At 43.0% G+C, this 18,218-nt stretch overlaps 1 protein-coding gene across 2 annotated transcripts in view; it reads right to left on the minus strand.

Annotated features, from left to right (window-relative positions):
- LOC142564491 (GPI ethanolamine phosphate transferase 1-like) overlaps nucleotides 1-18,218 on the minus strand; it is a 67,046-nt gene that overhangs the window by 38,217 nt on the left and 10,611 nt on the right. For both annotated transcript variants that reach the window (XM_075675517.1, XM_075675511.1), the window contains exons 6-9: nucleotides 12,212-12,328; nucleotides 626-726; nucleotides 381-529; nucleotides 217-295 (exon numbers count right to left, since the gene is read on the minus strand). In XM_075675517.1, the coding sequence (XP_075531632.1) occupies nucleotides 217-295; nucleotides 381-529; nucleotides 626-726; nucleotides 12,212-12,328 (446 nt within the window). The remainder of the gene's footprint in view (nucleotides 1-216; nucleotides 296-380; nucleotides 530-625; nucleotides 727-12,211; nucleotides 12,329-18,218) is intronic.

Consider the following 18,218-nt stretch of genomic DNA (forward strand, 5'->3'; position numbering starts at 1 on the left):
CATACTTCAGTACTATAGATATATCCATATATTAACGGAGTGTCATGAGTCATACATGACAACTAGAGCCTGAAATTTACAAATATGTTAGAGCTTTGAAAATTAGGGTTGTTACTAGTGGCACTTCCAGGTGTTAAAAGCTGACAAGCTGGTCCAATTCCTTCTTATTTTTTTCGTGAGAAAATAAATGTCTTGCAGCATGGCATTAACACTTACTGCCTCCTTGTACCTTGACTGCTTGAGTAAAGTCTCAATCATTTCAATCAGCTCATGCTGTCTCTTGGGCATCATGTCCCTAAAAACAAGACAAAACATGAAAGCTCCAACAGAATCTCACCTACAAAACATGTTTAATGAGGTTCAATATGTTCTAAACTTACCTGAACTGACGAAAAAATAAAGAAAATGTTGTGTCCTCTATAATTTGTTTTTGCTCCTTGAACTGTGCGAGAATCTGCTTTGCATTTGTAAGCAGTGCAACTGCTCTGAAGTGCCAGTCAGTGTTGAGGTATTCAACAGGCAAGACACCCTGCACAAAAGATTTAATCGAACAACATACAAATGATGCATACAACTCGGCATAAGTCTCATGCTTGCAACTGTGCTTCAATCCTCAAAGACTCACAAGAGAATTGACTGGAATAGGCACACCCAAGAGAACAGCCATAAGAGGTGCCAAATCAGCTTGATTGATGTCCACTCTTCTGTATAAGGAAAGATTCCATGCTACAATAACGAAAAGAAAAAGAATCAGGCACATTGCTTCTGTGTTGGCAGGCGTAAAAGATAATGGCATCCTGATGACTCATACGAAAGAAAAGGAGAACACAAAATCATGCTGCTGTGTGCTAAATATAATTCAAGCGAAATGACAAAGTGTTGATTTCTATCTAGAATGATAACATATTTTTCATGATGCTGGTAAAAGGTATTGCTTGAAGCTTTCCTGCCATTGTTCACTGTATAGTTTCTGTGCCAGTAAATTGTGCTGTGGTACCTCCAGGGCTATATGTCCATGCCTAGTGAACTGTTGTCAGTTCAACTACGCCCTGGTATATGTAGCAAAGACACTATTGTAACCATGCTAGGAGATGCACCACATCACTTTGCTTAAATGCTTAGTAGAAATAGGCTTGCAATTTGAAAACAATTGTGAAGGTATTTGAAAGTAACCAACAATTATTCATTCAGTATTCACTTTGTTAGTATGACTATGTGATTTATATTTGAAATAGTTTAAAAAAATCCCCATCTGCACAGCACTAACAGTAAGAACTTGCACTTCTGTGCAAAAGATATCAACCCCAAAACTAGGAAAAGCTGCATTACATAAGCAACACTATAGCACTAATGATTAAGTGTTCAAATACTTAAAGAAGTAGGAGCAATAATTTTTTTTTTCATGTATAACTGTCAGCCCTGTAATTACAGCATGGAGCCCCAATTTCTTTCGGGTGTGAGAAATGTAATTAAATCACATTTTAATGTGACCAGTTCAAGGTGGAAGGTGGCTTTATATGTGAAGCAGAAGACTCAATACATCATAGGAACCGGAAGTGGTGCTCACATGGTATTACACACAGCTGTGTGCACCCACAAAAAAACCACACTGCCGAAAGCTGAGTGCTACCACCATGTGATGGGATAAAAGGAGAAAGGAGGCGAGAGGCACTTCTGTGTTCCTAGAGAAGAAACAGCAGAGGATCAGACTTAGCCTGTGTCAGATGCCACCGTCCATAACACCGCATCGGCCGTGTGCCTTCAAACCAACACAGTCAGTCACAATGCATGATCGCGTCGATAGCGACCGCATTTCTGTCCACAGTTGTTGCAGCAAATGGCAGTTTTGTTTTGACTCGGTGTGTGCATTGGCTGTGTGCCTTAAGAACTGCAAGGTCGCAGTTCATGATAGCGTCGAGAGCAGTCACGGTTACATCCACAGCAGTTGCGGCAAACAGCTGCTTCGTTTCGACTCGGTGCAAAGCTGTCAAGGATGAAGAGCACCGGCTACATACCAATGGACAGACGATCGGCTGAGAACCTGCTGAAAAATAATCGGGATGTGTATGTGGCGGTGAAAAGTGTCTCGGATGAAGACACACGCTGCAGCCGCGCTGCGAAGGAAGTCATGAGGCCTTTGCCACTGCGAACTCTATCAGTCATGAGATGACGAGAATCGTAACTTCTGCACTGGTTTTGTGCAACACAGAAACAGGATTTGCTCTCATTTAGTAAATAAAAGCATGTTGACATAGTAAGCATTTGCTGATTGTTTTCTTGATACCTTTGATAATTCGACATTCAGTTAATTCGTACATATTTTAAAGTCCCATGAAATCCGAATTAACGAAGTTTTACTGTACCTCCAAACCTACAATTTCTGTGGCGTAACCAGCCTCCTGCTTCACATCTGTGCTGCATTTAGAACTGGTTGTATTAAAAGGTGACAATGATTTGCTGTGCAGTTGCGAAATTGAGCCTTTATATCACAAATATGGAGTTGACAACCACCTAATAAAGCAAAGAAAGATAGACACTATATCTTTGTGTCAGCACTCCTTTGAATGGACACTAAAAATAAATGCTAAGTTGAGTTAGTACATGACGCTTCTGTAATAGGCACAATAGCAACTCTTACCGTAAGAGAAATCTTGGCAAGTCACAAAAGATACAAAAACGAAAGATGGATAGTAACACTGCCCGGAAAGCTCCCACACCAACTCGCCATGACATCATAGATTTTTGACAGCATCTACATTAGCCTACTTAATTATAAATTGATAAAGAATGAGTACAATGCATTCTAAAAGAACCAAAGACTCGACCTAGCCAGTTTCAAGAACTTTTCTTGTGCCAAAACATACCAAATATGTGAAAATACTGCGAAACTTGACATCACACGTACCAGAGACGAGGTTTTGGGGCGGGTATACAAAAACAAGGAAAGTTCGGCCTTCATTTTATCCACCAATAATCTATCCTTTTCTATCAAATTAATGAATATAGTTATGAAAAAAATAATTTGCCAGCCTAAACTGCTCTATTGTTGCTCTTTACTGTCCCATTAAGCTCTGTGTTCTTCCCTTTAAAGGGACATTAAAGGCAAATATTAAGTTAAGCTAAGTGATAGATTAGTGCTCAAGAATCTCTAAGGCGTCAATATTATCGTGAACAGAGCCTTAATAATCAAGAAATTGAGGTAAATGCAGGACATGATTAGACACTCCCCCAGGACATTCAAGTACTTGCGAGATGATGAAAGCACTCCTCAATTAAATTATGTCACTAGTACTCAACCACTCGTTGCACAAAACGTCCTTGTGTTGTATTTTAAGATGAAATAAAATGCTACTCGTCCAGTTCTATTTCATTTTTTACAAAACTAATTGAAATTACCCTTGACAACGACGCAGGCGGTTGAACGGTTTCGTTTTTTCTCGACTCCACACTGCCCATGCTTTCGGGTTTCAATAGGTATCGCAGAGTGCTGCGCTGGTTTTGCTGGCTCAAGAAACTCGCACAAACTGCAAGTAGCAGAGAATTCAACTTCCATGTGATGTTGCGGGATGGCCGAACGGTATCTGCCACTTGACCAAAAAGCAGCTGCAGTGGCAAATTGACCGCTCTGTCTGGGCTCGGTACCACCACTTATCGGGCGCCCTTTTACTCACCGACGGCAGCAAAGGGTGGTGATTGTGTATGCAACGTCCCCACCCCCCGGCTTTGTGGCAGGAGATCTGAATTTTGAAAAAGGTATTCGGACCAACCTTCAGATACAATTTTCTCGTAAACTAAGTTTTTTCTTGGCATGAAGCAAGCGTTGCGAGGTTTCTGGAATGGTATTTAAACAGTCCACGTCAACTTAGTATTTGCCTTTAGTGTCCCTTTAAGTTCCATAATCTACTGTTTTCCGAGCCAGTAGCATACATGTTCAAATTTGCTGTTATTAACACTTCATGTTCCTGCCCATGAGGCCCTAACACTATGTGCAGATATTTCCACGGACAAGTCTGAATACATCACTCCTTTTAGCATATCTGAAAAAGGCAGACCCTGCCATGAGTGCTTCAGCTCTAATGCTTGGGTTATCAGTTCTCATAAGAAAATCCTGCCCCCCCCCCCCCCCCCGAAAGCCAAACAGTGGCTGCAAGCAGCCACTGTTTAGTTGTATGGTTTCTGCTTGACTACAACCATGCATGAGGGCTGACACTTAACACTGCCCAGAGCACCCTGCTTCAGCCTTCTAGCCAAAATAAATTTACAGCTAGCCTACTGTATGCTGTTAGAACCAAGGGCTAGCTAGGTACATACCGTATTTATTCACATAACGATTGCACTTCTTTGTAAAAAAAATTGGCGCAAATTCAGGGGTGCAATTATTACACGGGTTAAATTTCCGCGAAACATTTCTTTTTTCATCCCACGTTTGCTGCGGGATGACAACAGATGGATGGATGGATGGATGTTATGAGTGTCCCCTTTGGAACAGGGCACTGGGTTGCGCCACCAAGCTCTTGCTATTATACTGCCTAATGTCCTACCTAGGTTAAAAAAGAAGAAAAAAAAAACTCCTATGAATTCTCACAACCCAACTTTCTGATCCCCTATTGCGAACTTTGCTTTTGTACGTCTCCGTTTTTTGTCGTTTCCCTACTTTTCTTCCACCAATCTTGAAATTGCCTCTTACTAATTTCTATTGCGGACATGCTTACTTTCCCCATGCTCTCGCTGAACCCAAGGGCTTCAAGGAGGCCAGTTATTCCTAAATCAATCGCTGGGCAGATATCTTCACATTCTAATACAACATGCTCCATCACTTCCCTCGCTTTACCGCAGCAAGCACATGCTTCTTCTTCCTTCTTATATCTCGCTTTATAGGTGCATGTTCTAAGGTATCCCAATCTCACTTCAAGAAGTAATGAGCTTTCCTTTGAGTTATCATAAATTGCTTCTTTCCTGATTTTGTTTTTTTCCTCTTAAGCAGTTACTCATGGCAGGTTTCCTTTCCATTGCCGCCACCCAGGAGATTATTTCAGCCTCTCTGACTTTCCGCTTGACGTTCTTTGTTGCTGTGTTGCCCACCCTAGAGGCCGCATACTTGCTTGTAAGCTTCCTAGTTCTTTTCCTCCACTGTGAATCAATCTTTTTCCTGTACAGGTCAACAAATAGGCGGCTGCCGCTGTAACAGTGCTGAACACCAAAACAAAAATGGCGGCTGGCAGAGCAAGCGGAACGGGCCCCAACGCGATTTTTTTTTCTTCTCGCGAGTATGTTACGCGCATTGAAACAGTTTCTTCCGTGTCAGTAATGAATAATATCATTACTGTCGGCAAGTTTGTAGCAATAACGTAGCCATGACCACTTTGAGGGGACAGAAACAGAGATGGGCGTGCTTAGCTGCCAGTGACATAGAAACACATGGCAGGCACGCTGCGGAAATTGCGGCATTTGTCTTCCATACTATCCTAATGCGGCACGTTACCGCTAAGGGTGGGTGAATATCTTAGCTGTGTTACAAGCGTCGGCGTATGAATAGGGTACACTTCTAACACATCAGTGTAAACGTTAGCGGCTACTATGGTTGCCGCTAGCGATTTGTTGCGTGCCCACGAGTGCAGACGAGAGGAATCAAAAGGTGCCATTTTTGTTGTTGTTGTTCACCCCAACCATTATAAAACCTACAAATAATAAAGCTAAGGCAAGTTTGGTTGTAGCCTTTTTTTTCAGGGAAGTGTGGAAAGTGATGAAAGGAATGAAATGGGGCATCTACTTAAGAATGTTTGGTGCGTGTAGACCGCTTGGTATGTCTTGAAGAGTTGTTCGCATAGCATTCGACAGATGCTAAGCATGATCATCATTAGCTAGACTTGGCACACGACAAATCACTGTGGCAAGTTTGGGGTGCGATCGTTACACGGGAAAGGAAAAAAAGAAATCAAATTTTGATGACAAAATTCAGGGGTGCGATCATTACGCGAGTGCGATCATTATGCAAGTAAATACGGTACATAGTATTAATTTTATTTCAGAGTTTTGACCTCTGCCAATATTTTGACCTCACACAATTACAATGTTAAATTAAATATGAAATCAGAGACTCTCTTATAGAACCTCTTACTTAAGTTTCTTGGTAAATGAAAGTGACAAGCTACAGAGGCAACACACTTCCTGAATGATGAGTACATAATACAGCTGAGTCTGTTTAGAACTGTTGTTGATATGATATAGTGGAAGGATGCTAGTGAAAACTTCATTACAGGTGTAGGAGTGCGGTGCACCAACGCTGAGGTACATCCCCCACCAGCACACTCAACGCTGCTTGTAAATAAGTCACTGGAGATGTGAACAGCCACATTTTAAAAGGTAATGCATTACAACAAAAATAATAATACCTCTGGGGTTTTATTTTATTTATTTATTGATATTGTTAGCCCAAAGACCGATACAGGGTGGAGAAATCATAAAATAAGCTTCAAAGATAGCTACAAACATGAGCGCTATGCAAATCAAACCAGGAAATACAACTGCTTAATTAGGCCAATTTTACACAAGAAAATCTGCAGGTATATAAATGAGCATTGTATGACAGGCACCGAACACTACAAGCAACAACTGCACCATACAAAATCAAATTTTCAACATCACACACAGGAGCTTCGACAATATCCCATAGAATCCTTTCAATCTTGTCATGCTTACACCTGCTGCCTATCGTTGCACAAAAAAGCTAATGTGTGAGGATGGTTACATAGAAGAATAATACGCCACTACAGGTTTTCAAACTGCTCTAGAGAATAAATTTTCATTATGCTATGCGGTAGCGCATTCCAATCTTCAATCGTTTTCGGAAAGAGGGAGTACTTAAATAAGTCAACCTTTGCAGGTATGGGCATATATTGGTCCTTGTGACTAGACCTAACGGACCGTGATATTTGCGATGTTCTGTTTTGTAATTACTTTTGAGTGTCCAAATTGAAGCGGTTATATTTCATTAAATAAATAAATTTTAGTCAGCCATTTTTCGCCGCAACTAAAAGCTCGGGCAAGTTTAGTTGAGTGAGCATCTCAGTGACTGAATCCGTGTACCTATATTTTGACATAACAAACCTTGCTGCGTGCCTCTGTATTTTTTCAATTTGATTTACTTCATTCTTCTTATATGGATCCCATATTATGCGAGCATATTCTATCGTGGAATGTACCCATGCCAGATATGCAGTTAGTTTAACATCTCGGGGAGCAAGTTTAAGCCTACGTCTTAGTGACCAAAGTTTAACCACTACGGCATTACATAAATTAGTGATGTGTTTTTTCCAAGATAAGTCATCCGATATCGTAATGCCTAAATACTTGAAGTGGCTCACTTGCTTTATTGGTTTACCGCCTAACTTGTAATTGGAAAGTAATAAATTTTTTTTTCTAGTTATTCGCGCATAAACAGTTTTTTCGTAATTTACTTTCATTTTCCATCGCTTACACCAGTTAGTGATTGCTTCTAGTGCTGAACCTAATTTTAATTGGTTCTCATGACATGAGATTTTAGAATATATTAAGCAATCTGCAAATAAACGAACCATCATCTCATTATTAAGGCCATTTGTCATGTCATTAATATAACATAGAAACAGTATAGGTCCTAACACAGACCCTTGAGGGACACCTGATGTTACTTTTAGAATTTTCTATTTGTTTCTTTTCACTTCCACATATTGCGACCTGTTCGTAAGGTATGAAAGAATCCATTTAACTATATTTAAATTAACTATACCCAAATTAACAAGTAGTTTACCAATCAATTACGAGTGCAAAACGAGGTTAAAAGCTTTTGATAAATCTAGGCAAATTCCGTCCACCTGACCTGTTTCATTAATTAACTCAGCAAAATCACGTACTGTTTCTGCAAGCTGGGTGATAGTGGACAATCGGCTCCTAAATCCATGCTGGTTAGAAAAAAATATGTTCGAGCTTTCAACATAGTTAAACAAGCTTTTTGATAGGATATGCTTGAATATCTTGCAGCAAGTACTTCTAATTGAAATGGGTCTATAATTCTGAACTCTATGTTTGTCCCCAGTTTTATGAACTGGCATGACTCACGCCATTAACCAATCATTTGGTAAATTATGCTGTTCAAGAGACGCAGCGAAAATTATCAGCAAACACTTTGCAATCCATTCAGCATATCATCTCAAGAATTCATTAGGGATGCCATCTGGGCCAGGAAACTTTTTCGTGTCTAGACCTAAAAGAAGTGAAAGTATACCTATTTTAAGATAATGTCTGGCATGTCTGAATGAGCATTAGTAATTTTCTCTCTTATTTCTGCAGGCAATGGTAGGGGATGGTCAAACATGGAATGCAAAAATTTGTTGCATCTATCAGCGATTTGCGCAAAGTATGTAATTATACATTCATTGCTGGTAACATACCTCACATCCTTATGTGATGGAGCAATGTGACGTCAAAAACGCTGTGGCGAATCTTTCATAAACCATGATAAAGTGTGGGAATAGTAATGTTCTTTCGCAGCAGATAATTTTTCCTTTAGTATTATTGAAAGATCTCGAATCTCATTATGATCTTTGTTTTTAATTTTCCTTCTACATTTTAATTTCTGCTTTAATGCTATAACTAAATGATTTCTCGGTTCACCCAAGGATTTCGCTTTTTCACGTTTGCTTATCTTCATTGGAACACAGTTATGTATACAGTATTTGACAATACCTTTAAACTTATGCCACAACGTATTGACCTCAGCTGCTCCATGAAACATCTCCAGTGCCATCTCCAGGTAATCTAGGATGCTATCATCTGTGGGGATGTGCGACTCTCGCGCGTCCCCAGATATCTTGTTTTCCCCCCATCTCCTGCAATCCCGCTTCGCCGCGTGGCCTGCGTGATGCCCGCGGCGGTCGATGTGGTTGGGGCGCAGTGCGAGAGATGGCGCGAGTGTTGCGTTGCTAACGCCGCCTCACGGCAGGGTTACTTGAGGGCGCAGGGGAGAACGGGCTGTCTCTTTCCCGGCGGATCGGCTAACAGCGAGGACGTCCCGCGCGCGCACGCCGACCCGTGCTTCTGCAAGACCGCCTCGCGTGGCCTGCCTTCGAACGCGCCACCGTTGGCGTGACCGTAAGCGCGCGACGATAAGCTGGTTCTTTATTTTATGACGCCAACTTTGACGCTCGTTGCAATGGACTACCCTGACAACGACACATTGGCTCGCGATGCTGGGCTCGATTTCAGCGATTTACGCACTGATGAACGTGACCTGCTGCTGAGGGCTCGCGCTGCCGGCGTCGTTGCGTACTACTACGACGGCTCCTGTATGTCATGGCTGTACATATTCGCACATTAGTAGCTTTTCCTTCGTGAAAATCGAATGCCGGCCCCGTCTTCGACCTGCAGATGTTCTTGCGCTTCGGAGAATGCAGGCAAGACCGACGGAACAGCGCTACGGGAAAGCATTGCTTTGAAAGGCACTCCACACGACTTCAGTAAGTCGGCGTTGAACTCGTAATACTCTGGACGAAAGTGCAGCGAGCGCACAATGCGATTTTTCGGCTCTTTGCCAACGCGCTGTGGGAGAGGTACGGCACTTAACCACTTCGAACGGAGAGGTTCACTCGTTGGCACACAGTGATAAGTAACGTTGGATTCGCCGCTGCAACTGCCCTTGACCAAGTTCCGCGGACCGTTCGCGCATCCCATGACATCACATGGACGTGGCATTCTCGCTGCTTGTTCCAAATGCAAGTTTCGCGAGCCAGCAGAACCAGCGCAGCACGACGCGATAACGAAACAACTGAAACTCCGAAGCGCGCGCGGCGCAGAGTCGAGCGCGCAGAGTCGAGCGAAAACGAAACCTTTCAACCACCCATACTACTGAAGGGTAACGTCAAAATGTTATTTTTTCTTAGAATCGAACAGAAGTAGACAATTAGCATTTTCTTCCGTCTTATAACCTAATGAAATGTTCTTTTTAATACGAGTAGTTGAGTACTAGTGACATAAATAATGATGAGGAGTACCTTCGTCATCGGGCTAGTACCGGAATGTCGCTGGGGGGTCTCAAATCGAGTCACGCATTTACCTCAATTTCTCGGTTACTAAAGCTCTGTTCGCGATTATAATGACGCCTTAGACGTTCTAGAGCATTGCTTTATCACTTTAACTTAACTTCATAGTAAACTTTAGTGTCCCTTTAAAATGACCCAACAGAGTTACGCTAATTTTTTACCAACTCATACGTTCCCGGAAAACACAATTTTTCGGCACCAACGTTCAGTACGCACCCAAAATACGGTCGTCTGATACGTTTCCCGGCCGCTAGATCCCCTGTAAGCAAGAAAATGCGCAAGGCGCGCGCGATCGAGAACAGTATATAGTTGCCCACCGCGGCAGCTTCACCGCAATACTTTGCCGCCCGTCTCAAGTGGAAACGCCGGCGCGCACTCAGTTTCTCCTTTCGGTACCAGCAAATCTGCGAGGTCGTCGAATGCGGCATTCCACAGCTATCACTGCCAATCCTATTGCGATAAGCATCTTCGCCTACGTGTTTTATATATAAAGAGCGTGGTGCCGTAGGAAGCGTAGCGCACGCTTTTAATAGGAGATAACCGAAACGCGCCACCGTTCCCTGCTGCAGACTGCGATCGTATACGTTTTCCGGCCGCTTGATCCCTTGTGAACAAGAAAAGGCACGAGGTGCGCGCGATCGAGAACAGTATACGTAGCCGCCAGTCTCACGAGAAAACGACGGCGCGCAGTTGCTTATTCCGGTACCAGCAAATCTCCGCCCGGGCCGTGGCACACCGCATTCACAGCTATCGCCGCCAAACCTATTGCGATAAGCATCTTCACCTATCTGTTTTACAGCGCGTGGTGCGTAGTGCCATTGGTAGCGTACTGCACGCTTTTAGTAGGCGGCGATAATCCAAACGCGCCGCCGTTCCCTGCTGCAGGCGGCGTTTCGATTCTGCGGCATTCGGCGTCGCCCAGGAGCTCGATTTCGTTTCGGTTTCCCATCGCCCTCTTAAAACAACACGCAATAGGAAAACAACAAAACGGGTCTCGGGCCACCGGAGCACCACCAGCTCGACGCGCGTAGGCGTCTTGTGCTGCAACGGTTCGCGCGACGCTTCGCATTACGTAGATGTTAACTATAGTTGAGTATGCCAAATTTTTTAGCTGCTTCGGGTCGTACATTTTCCCGGCTAGTATGTTTTTTCTCAGCTTTTTCCAAAACGTCTAAACGAGGTTCTACTGTATACAGGCTCGTGATGGAAGGACCCAATCATAGCTTGAACACAGGCCTCTGCTAACTAAATATTCAAGAGCCTTGATGGCTCATTTCGTTGATCACTCCATTCAAGGCCCAGTAACCCTTTTTCAATGAATGGCCTGTTAATTGGTGCTGATGAAACACCCAATGCCTGCTGTTTCAGTCATAGCGGGGACAAGCAATGAACTTCTATATGTGTGTCCCTGCCTCAAGTACTTTGTACATTGTACTTTGTACTTTAGTTCCCATTGTTCATCTATGGCTCATTGTTGTGATGCTCCACTTACTCAATGCCCGATGCAGAGCCTGTACAATGCACAGTCTGTAAAATGTATCTAAATATTTTTTTTTTAAATATCACATGCTGCTGCGTTTACGCACAAATATTGGCGTGTTAACACAGCACCTAATCTGCCCCCCGATGCTATACGCTGAAAACCCCACTAACGATGCTCCTACATTTAAAATCACAGGAAGACTGTGTCTACATACAAATAAGGTAGCATAGTTAAGCCACAAGTGCAGGCAAATGCGTGGATGAAAGGCTCCAGAAAAGGTTACCAACCTGAATCAAAAACCGTTTTTTCCTGTTGATTTCGCTCCAGAGTGAAAAAGAAAAAATAGCAATGTTCCGATTAAGTTCCAGTTCGAGCAAAAATAATGTTTTCTTCCAGTTTTCGGTTCAGTGTTTGATATCCTGACAGGAGGTGTTTTTCAACAGAAGATATCAAGAAGCTATAGGGCTAATGAACATCACAGTGGTTTATTCAAAAACATTTCTGGGTAATGAAGAGCACCAACTAGCTCAAGCCAATATTATGCATGTGACTGACTTCACTTTGCCACTCATGACTCACTAGAAGCACCGCGACATCTGGTGATCACATTGAGCGCTTGGGTGTATGCGTGGCACAGACAAAAGATGCATACCTTCCGAGTAGCCATCGTAGTAGCCATCACGCCCTGACAATCGAGGTGGTGCAATTCCTGCTCCCCAGGCAATAAGTGGTGTTTCAGTTTCTGACGGGTTACCTGCTCCATGATTACCTGGGTAAAAAGCAGGAAATTATTTTTAACCACTGCAATATAATCAAAGAAGAACAACTAAATGAGAGCACTAGTTACTACCCTTATATGTGGGGATTGTACAAGGCAACAGCAACTGCAAAAATTGAAGATACCAGGTGTTACTATATCTGCATCAAAATTTTGATATTAGAGCAATGTAAATCATGAAATCATGGTGATGTTAATGTCACCATTTGCGTGTCCAGATTGGCAGCCTCTAGCTAAGGAGTAATTTGTGCAGTTATGTGAGTAATCAACAGAGTTATGTTGACTTTAATAACTGATCTTATGCGGCTAAAACAATCAGCCGTTTCAAATCTGTCCTCGACACTATCTAGTTGTGTGAAAAATTTTTCATTAATCAAGCTCTTGTAAGAGACGAGTGAACAAATATTTCACATCCAATGCTCTCTGAAAGCAAAACTGATGTGGAAAACCAGCATCTATGATGCTGACCTCACCGCCCCCCACATTTCATCCTGTTGCCATTGTCATCAATGGCATGGTACCACAAGCATGGAAGAAGGAAAAAACTCCTCTTTGGCCACAAGCAATGCCTTGCGACTCGGCTGCTTTCATTCTGATTCACCATTTTTTCTATTTTGAAAGTAAGCAGTTCAAAATTTGAGGGCTGGTATAGCCGCGAACACCTGCCACCAAAATTTTACTACACCACAGAAGAGATGCACCATGGAAAGATGGTACAGATTTAGCGCGCCACCGGCATTAAGACATTGCACTGATGCCACCCCCCAAAAGAAGAAGGTAATGAAGGCAATCCACAAAACCCCTACTCCTGAGGCCATGCCAGTGGTGAAGGTGCCAGCGTGACAAAAAGCAAGGCGGAAATAGAACATGCCGTGCAACTCGATTGTGAAAAAGCATGTGCCCATAGCGGAAAACGTCCAATGTCTTTTTCTGCATTAGTTTCGCTTTCAGAGAGCCTTCGATAGTGGAATATTTGTTCACGAAGCATTTTTTTCACTGAACTAGATAATGTCGAGGAAGGGCTTCCAACTGCTCATTTGCTTTAGCCACCTCAGATCAATAATAAATAATATAGTTAACGTTATGCCATAAATTACACACACAACTGTGCAAGTTATTGCTTATCTAGAGGTTGCCAATCTGGACATGCAAATGGTGACAATAACATGACCGTGATTTATATTTCTATAGCTTTAAATCTTTGGTGCAGATAAAAAAAAAACCTGGTATGACTGCTTGATTGACTGAGTTTAACATTCATAAGTAACACCTTAGCCATGAAAGAGACTGTAGCAGAAGGCTCCAGATTAATTATGACCCCTGGAGTTTTTTAACATGCACTAAAAGCTCGGAACATAAGGTACTTTGCATTCCACCCTCATCGGAATGTGTCCATTGTAGTTCAGAACAGAATCCGTAACCTCATGCTTAGCAGCAGATGGCCATAGCCACTGAAATAGGTAATGCACCTAATTTGCTCTGAGCTTATTTGAACCATATAGTTTATTAAGATAATTACTAGAAGGAACTCTGGCACTGAGATCTTTCAGCCACCATGGAAATGATGGGTAGTACATGGATTTGTCTTGGCATTCATGCTTGTGGATTTAGACATTCTTGTGGCTCTGTTTTTTACGCTTCATCTTCCTTCATTGTCCTAAATTTCAAAGCAATCTATACTTTTATAAATGCAGAAGACTGTGCAAACATGCATAATCGATGCTATTTGTAGCAGGTCAGCCTATCGAGGTGGCCAAATCGAAAAACACTAAGCATTTCAACACGCTGGCTTGTCGGCGAGAAATTCACACGGTTGTTCTACGCCACTTATCGATGCATGCATCCGTGGCATAATGGTTTCAATATTGGGTTTCTGTGCTAGAGGTCTTGTCTTCGATTCCTGCCGTTGGACAATTTTATTAATGATCATTTAATTATTTATAATGCAGTATCTTGATGAAAATAATGAGTTTAAAAAGTCACGAAGCTGTTTGAAGTGAGAAGGGCGAAGCTTAGGCAAATCCATGTACTAACCATCCTTCTCATGCTGACTGAAGCACCCCACTTCAGACACTAGCGCCAGAGTTCCCTCTATTAATTATCGTGCTGAACATGTTGTAGCCCAATTTAGGACAGAAGCATACTATTACTGCACTTGGCTCATAGGAACGAAACCACCATGTTCCAGCTAATGACCACACACTTGCTCAATCTGGCTCATCAATGACCTCTACTAGCATTAGCATCACTGCTAATTAATAATACATATTCCGCATGTCTGACACATCTGCAATGCCAAGTTCTTACCACAACAAATTTATGCAGGACAGAAAAGAAAGATGTGACAGTGAAGGCTTGGAAACAACTGACAGGGTTTAAGAACATCAAGGTTTGCATGGCAAAAGCAGCTATATTAATGAAATGAAAAAGATGTAAAAAGTTCAATATGGAAGCTCTAGGCAATGTAAACTGATTGCCTTGACAGTAAAACAATGTGATCCCTATGCTTCAAGGCAACATACAGTTTAATGTGCAAAAGCACCTTTGCCTACAGAAGCAACAGACAAAAAATTCATACAAGCTATGCTAGGCCGACCTTAACTGTATTAGCATCAGAATGGACTACTACTTTTTACAGTATTCGAAAAATGTTGTAAGACCTGCACACTACTGCTCCTGATGCCATGGCTATTGTGGTTTCACTGGAACCATTAGCTTCACATATTTTTTTAAAAAATACCTTATAAACCCTGCACTTGACATTGTGTAAAGGGTGCTTTATACAAGAAACAGGATGAGTGGAAAATATTGCACAAAACAGAAATAACAAAGAGCATGGCAAGAATTATCTGAATGCCTGCTGATTTGCTAATCAGCTGCCATTGTGTATGTGAAATTCTCTACTATTAAGAAGTGCAATGTTGATGCTACTGCACAACCATGGTAGCATGGCCACAGCCCTTAGTGCCAACACCCATCTGTCACTCATATTGCCTACTGTCTTAAACGGACAAAATTCCCTGATGTACTCAATTAAAGGCATCAGTCTTCATACAAGTACCATATAGACTCTTTTAAGGGCTGCACCCACAACTTGCCAGCCCAAAATTTGGAAAAAAAAAGATTTCAACAGAGAAGCAAATTCCGTTCCGTACCCCGATGCCGTGCGTGCGCACGCGCATCGGTGAATTTTTGCTTGCTGCGTATTGACCTCTGATGCAATGGTACATGTGGGGATCTGGGGTATGCACGAGTCAAGGCTGTGCCGGCACCATTTTGACGAAAATGTTCGGTCTCCTGTCCTCACTACCTCACCTCACCAAAATTGCGAAAAAAAAAAAGAAAAATTCGGCCCTTATACAAGTCTATGCTAACTCTTTCAGAGTCGGGTTTTTGGGAGGTGACTACCCCCAGTGTGTGTGTTTTTCCATAGAATATTATAAAACAAACACAACAGCTTATTTTTGGTAGCGCAGAAATGTTTTAAAAATGACACAGATGATGGCAAATGTTCTCTTGGTGTGATCCTCACATTCCTATCTGACAAAAGGAATGGCACAGAAACATGGCAGGGCAGAAACAAGGAAACATACCGGCACGTCAGTAACGCTGATAGGGCTAACAGTAAAAACTAGCTAAGGACGCATTAATGGCTTGTACAATACTAAAAACAGAAGTCAAACCTTCATCCAGGTGGGATATTATAACTAGACCATGTAAGTCTAGCCCACATATAATGGCCCAACTTAAGGCGAACTTTTGCTTAAATGAACAAGACCCGTGTGACCGTCAAACTATACATTATTTCAATGGCATAACATCACCCGTATAACGAACGCCTTTCAGCCCTGCCGATCAGTTACAGATGGCTTACACCCAGCGCCGCAATGCGAAATAATGACCTCCAACTCCTCCGTGCGTGCGGTCTGTTTTCCCAAACCTCCTCGCAGGCGAACTATCCATTCCTTGCCCTGCTACTCTTTGCACTCTGTCACGCGCTGCCCACGAGTGTTGGCGTGTGGCTTTCAAGGTCTCCCTCCCGCCGTTCCTCGCAACTCTGCCGACTCCACCCCCATCCCCTCACTCTTTCTTGCAACACCATTGTCATACCATCGCTGTCTCGATGGCCGCATTACGGCTGCCGGCTAAACTTCAGAAGTTTCGTTTTCTGGCCGTTACCGTGAAGCAGGCCTCTTCACACAAGTCTCCATGCTTCCTCACCTCCGCGCGTCATTCTAGTCGAACTCAAGTTGTATTCAGGATGGCGGACGGTAATGCTGTGCCTCCAGCTGTAACAAAACCAAAAGCACTGGGCATGGCAACGAAGCGAACAATTTTGACAGAACTGTCTCAAGAAGCTAAAAACTGCGAGTTGGTGAAGAGGTACGTGTCGTAATCAACCATCTCGACGATTCTAAAGAACAAGGAAAAAATCACCAGCTCTGATGCCGACTTGACAAATAGAAAGCGTCTGCGGAAGGCCGCCTATGCGGACGTAGAGAACGCGTTGCTTAAGTGCATCGATGCACGGGCTCACAACATTCCGATAAGCGGACCAATGATGCTGGGCAAAGCTAAAAGCTTTGCATTTCTGCTAGATTTTCCTCACTTCTGCCCAGGCAATGGCTGGCTACATCGACTCAAATTGCGGCATAGGATTGTTTTTAAATCGATTGTCAGCGAGGCGGCTTTGGTAAGTGACCAAGACGTTGCCACTTGGCTTGTAAGAAACTGAGGCATTATTGCAAGCTATGTAGAGCAGGACATTTGTAACACAGACGAAACTGCGTTATTTTATCAAATGCTGCCGACAACACTCATGCCATGAAAGGCGATCAAGCGCTGGCGGCAAGCACAGTAAAGTGCGCTTCTGTGCACTAACATAGATGGCAGCGAGCGGCACGTGCCCTTTGTAATAGGAAAATCAAAGTGTGCGGAACTGTTTCTGCAATGCAGCTTCGTCGACGCAGTGCCAGATGCCGAGCTTGATGCTTCCAAAGATGATCAGTCCGGCGGCGATTTGCGGCAGCGCGTCATCGACTCCGACATGGGGGCTCACGACATTGGTTGGGATGACTTTATTTCTGCTGATGAAGATGCTGATATTGCGGAACCATGCACAGATGAGGGAATCATTTGTGAAGTGCGGGTGGAGAGCGACGTGGAGGAATCAGATGACAATGAAACTTGACAATGAGCCAGCACTCATAAGCGCACCTGTAGCAACGGGCTACATAGAGGGCCTCGGTGAAGAGCATGCTTCTGCTCTAATTAAACTGAAGACCGCCATCATCGGATCTGCACTGCGGAAACAGACGATCATCACGAACTTCTATGCAAAGAAATCAATTTTGTATTTCGACTAGCCGCATTTTTTAAAGCTGTGATTCACTTACTACTAACTTCGGTACATACCGAACAGGCGCCGTGTGACGCTCAGGTTCGTTAGAAGCAGTCTCGACTGTACTGCTGCCACCATCAAATGCTAGGCTGTTTAGTTTTATAACTAAAGTTTTGGAGAATACCACAGCACGCTAGTCATCTGCAGTCAATTCGAAAATAGCAATAGTTTTCAGGAGTTCAATGTTGCCTCATACACAAGCTGATTAACTGGTGGTTTATACAGCAGAAGGTGCAGTATAAAATTCAAAATGGCAGTGTTTCCCAACTCATACCGGTGCCACACGACCACTTTCGATCGCGACCAAGCCTGGTTTGGATCGAAATTCTCCACCGCGATTGGCTCCCTCGGGCAGCTTGCGCAAAGAAACCAATCGCAACCGAGAAATTCGATCCAGATCGGGCTTGATCGCAATCGAAAGTGTGCCCTGTGACACCCGTATAAAATCAATTTATAAATATAAGAAGAAGAAGAAACTTT

This window comes from Dermacentor variabilis, chromosome 1 (genome assembly GCF_050947875.1).
Source record: "Dermacentor variabilis isolate Ectoservices chromosome 1, ASM5094787v1, whole genome shotgun sequence".
Taxonomy (NCBI): domain Eukaryota; kingdom Metazoa; phylum Arthropoda; class Arachnida; order Ixodida; family Ixodidae; genus Dermacentor; species Dermacentor variabilis.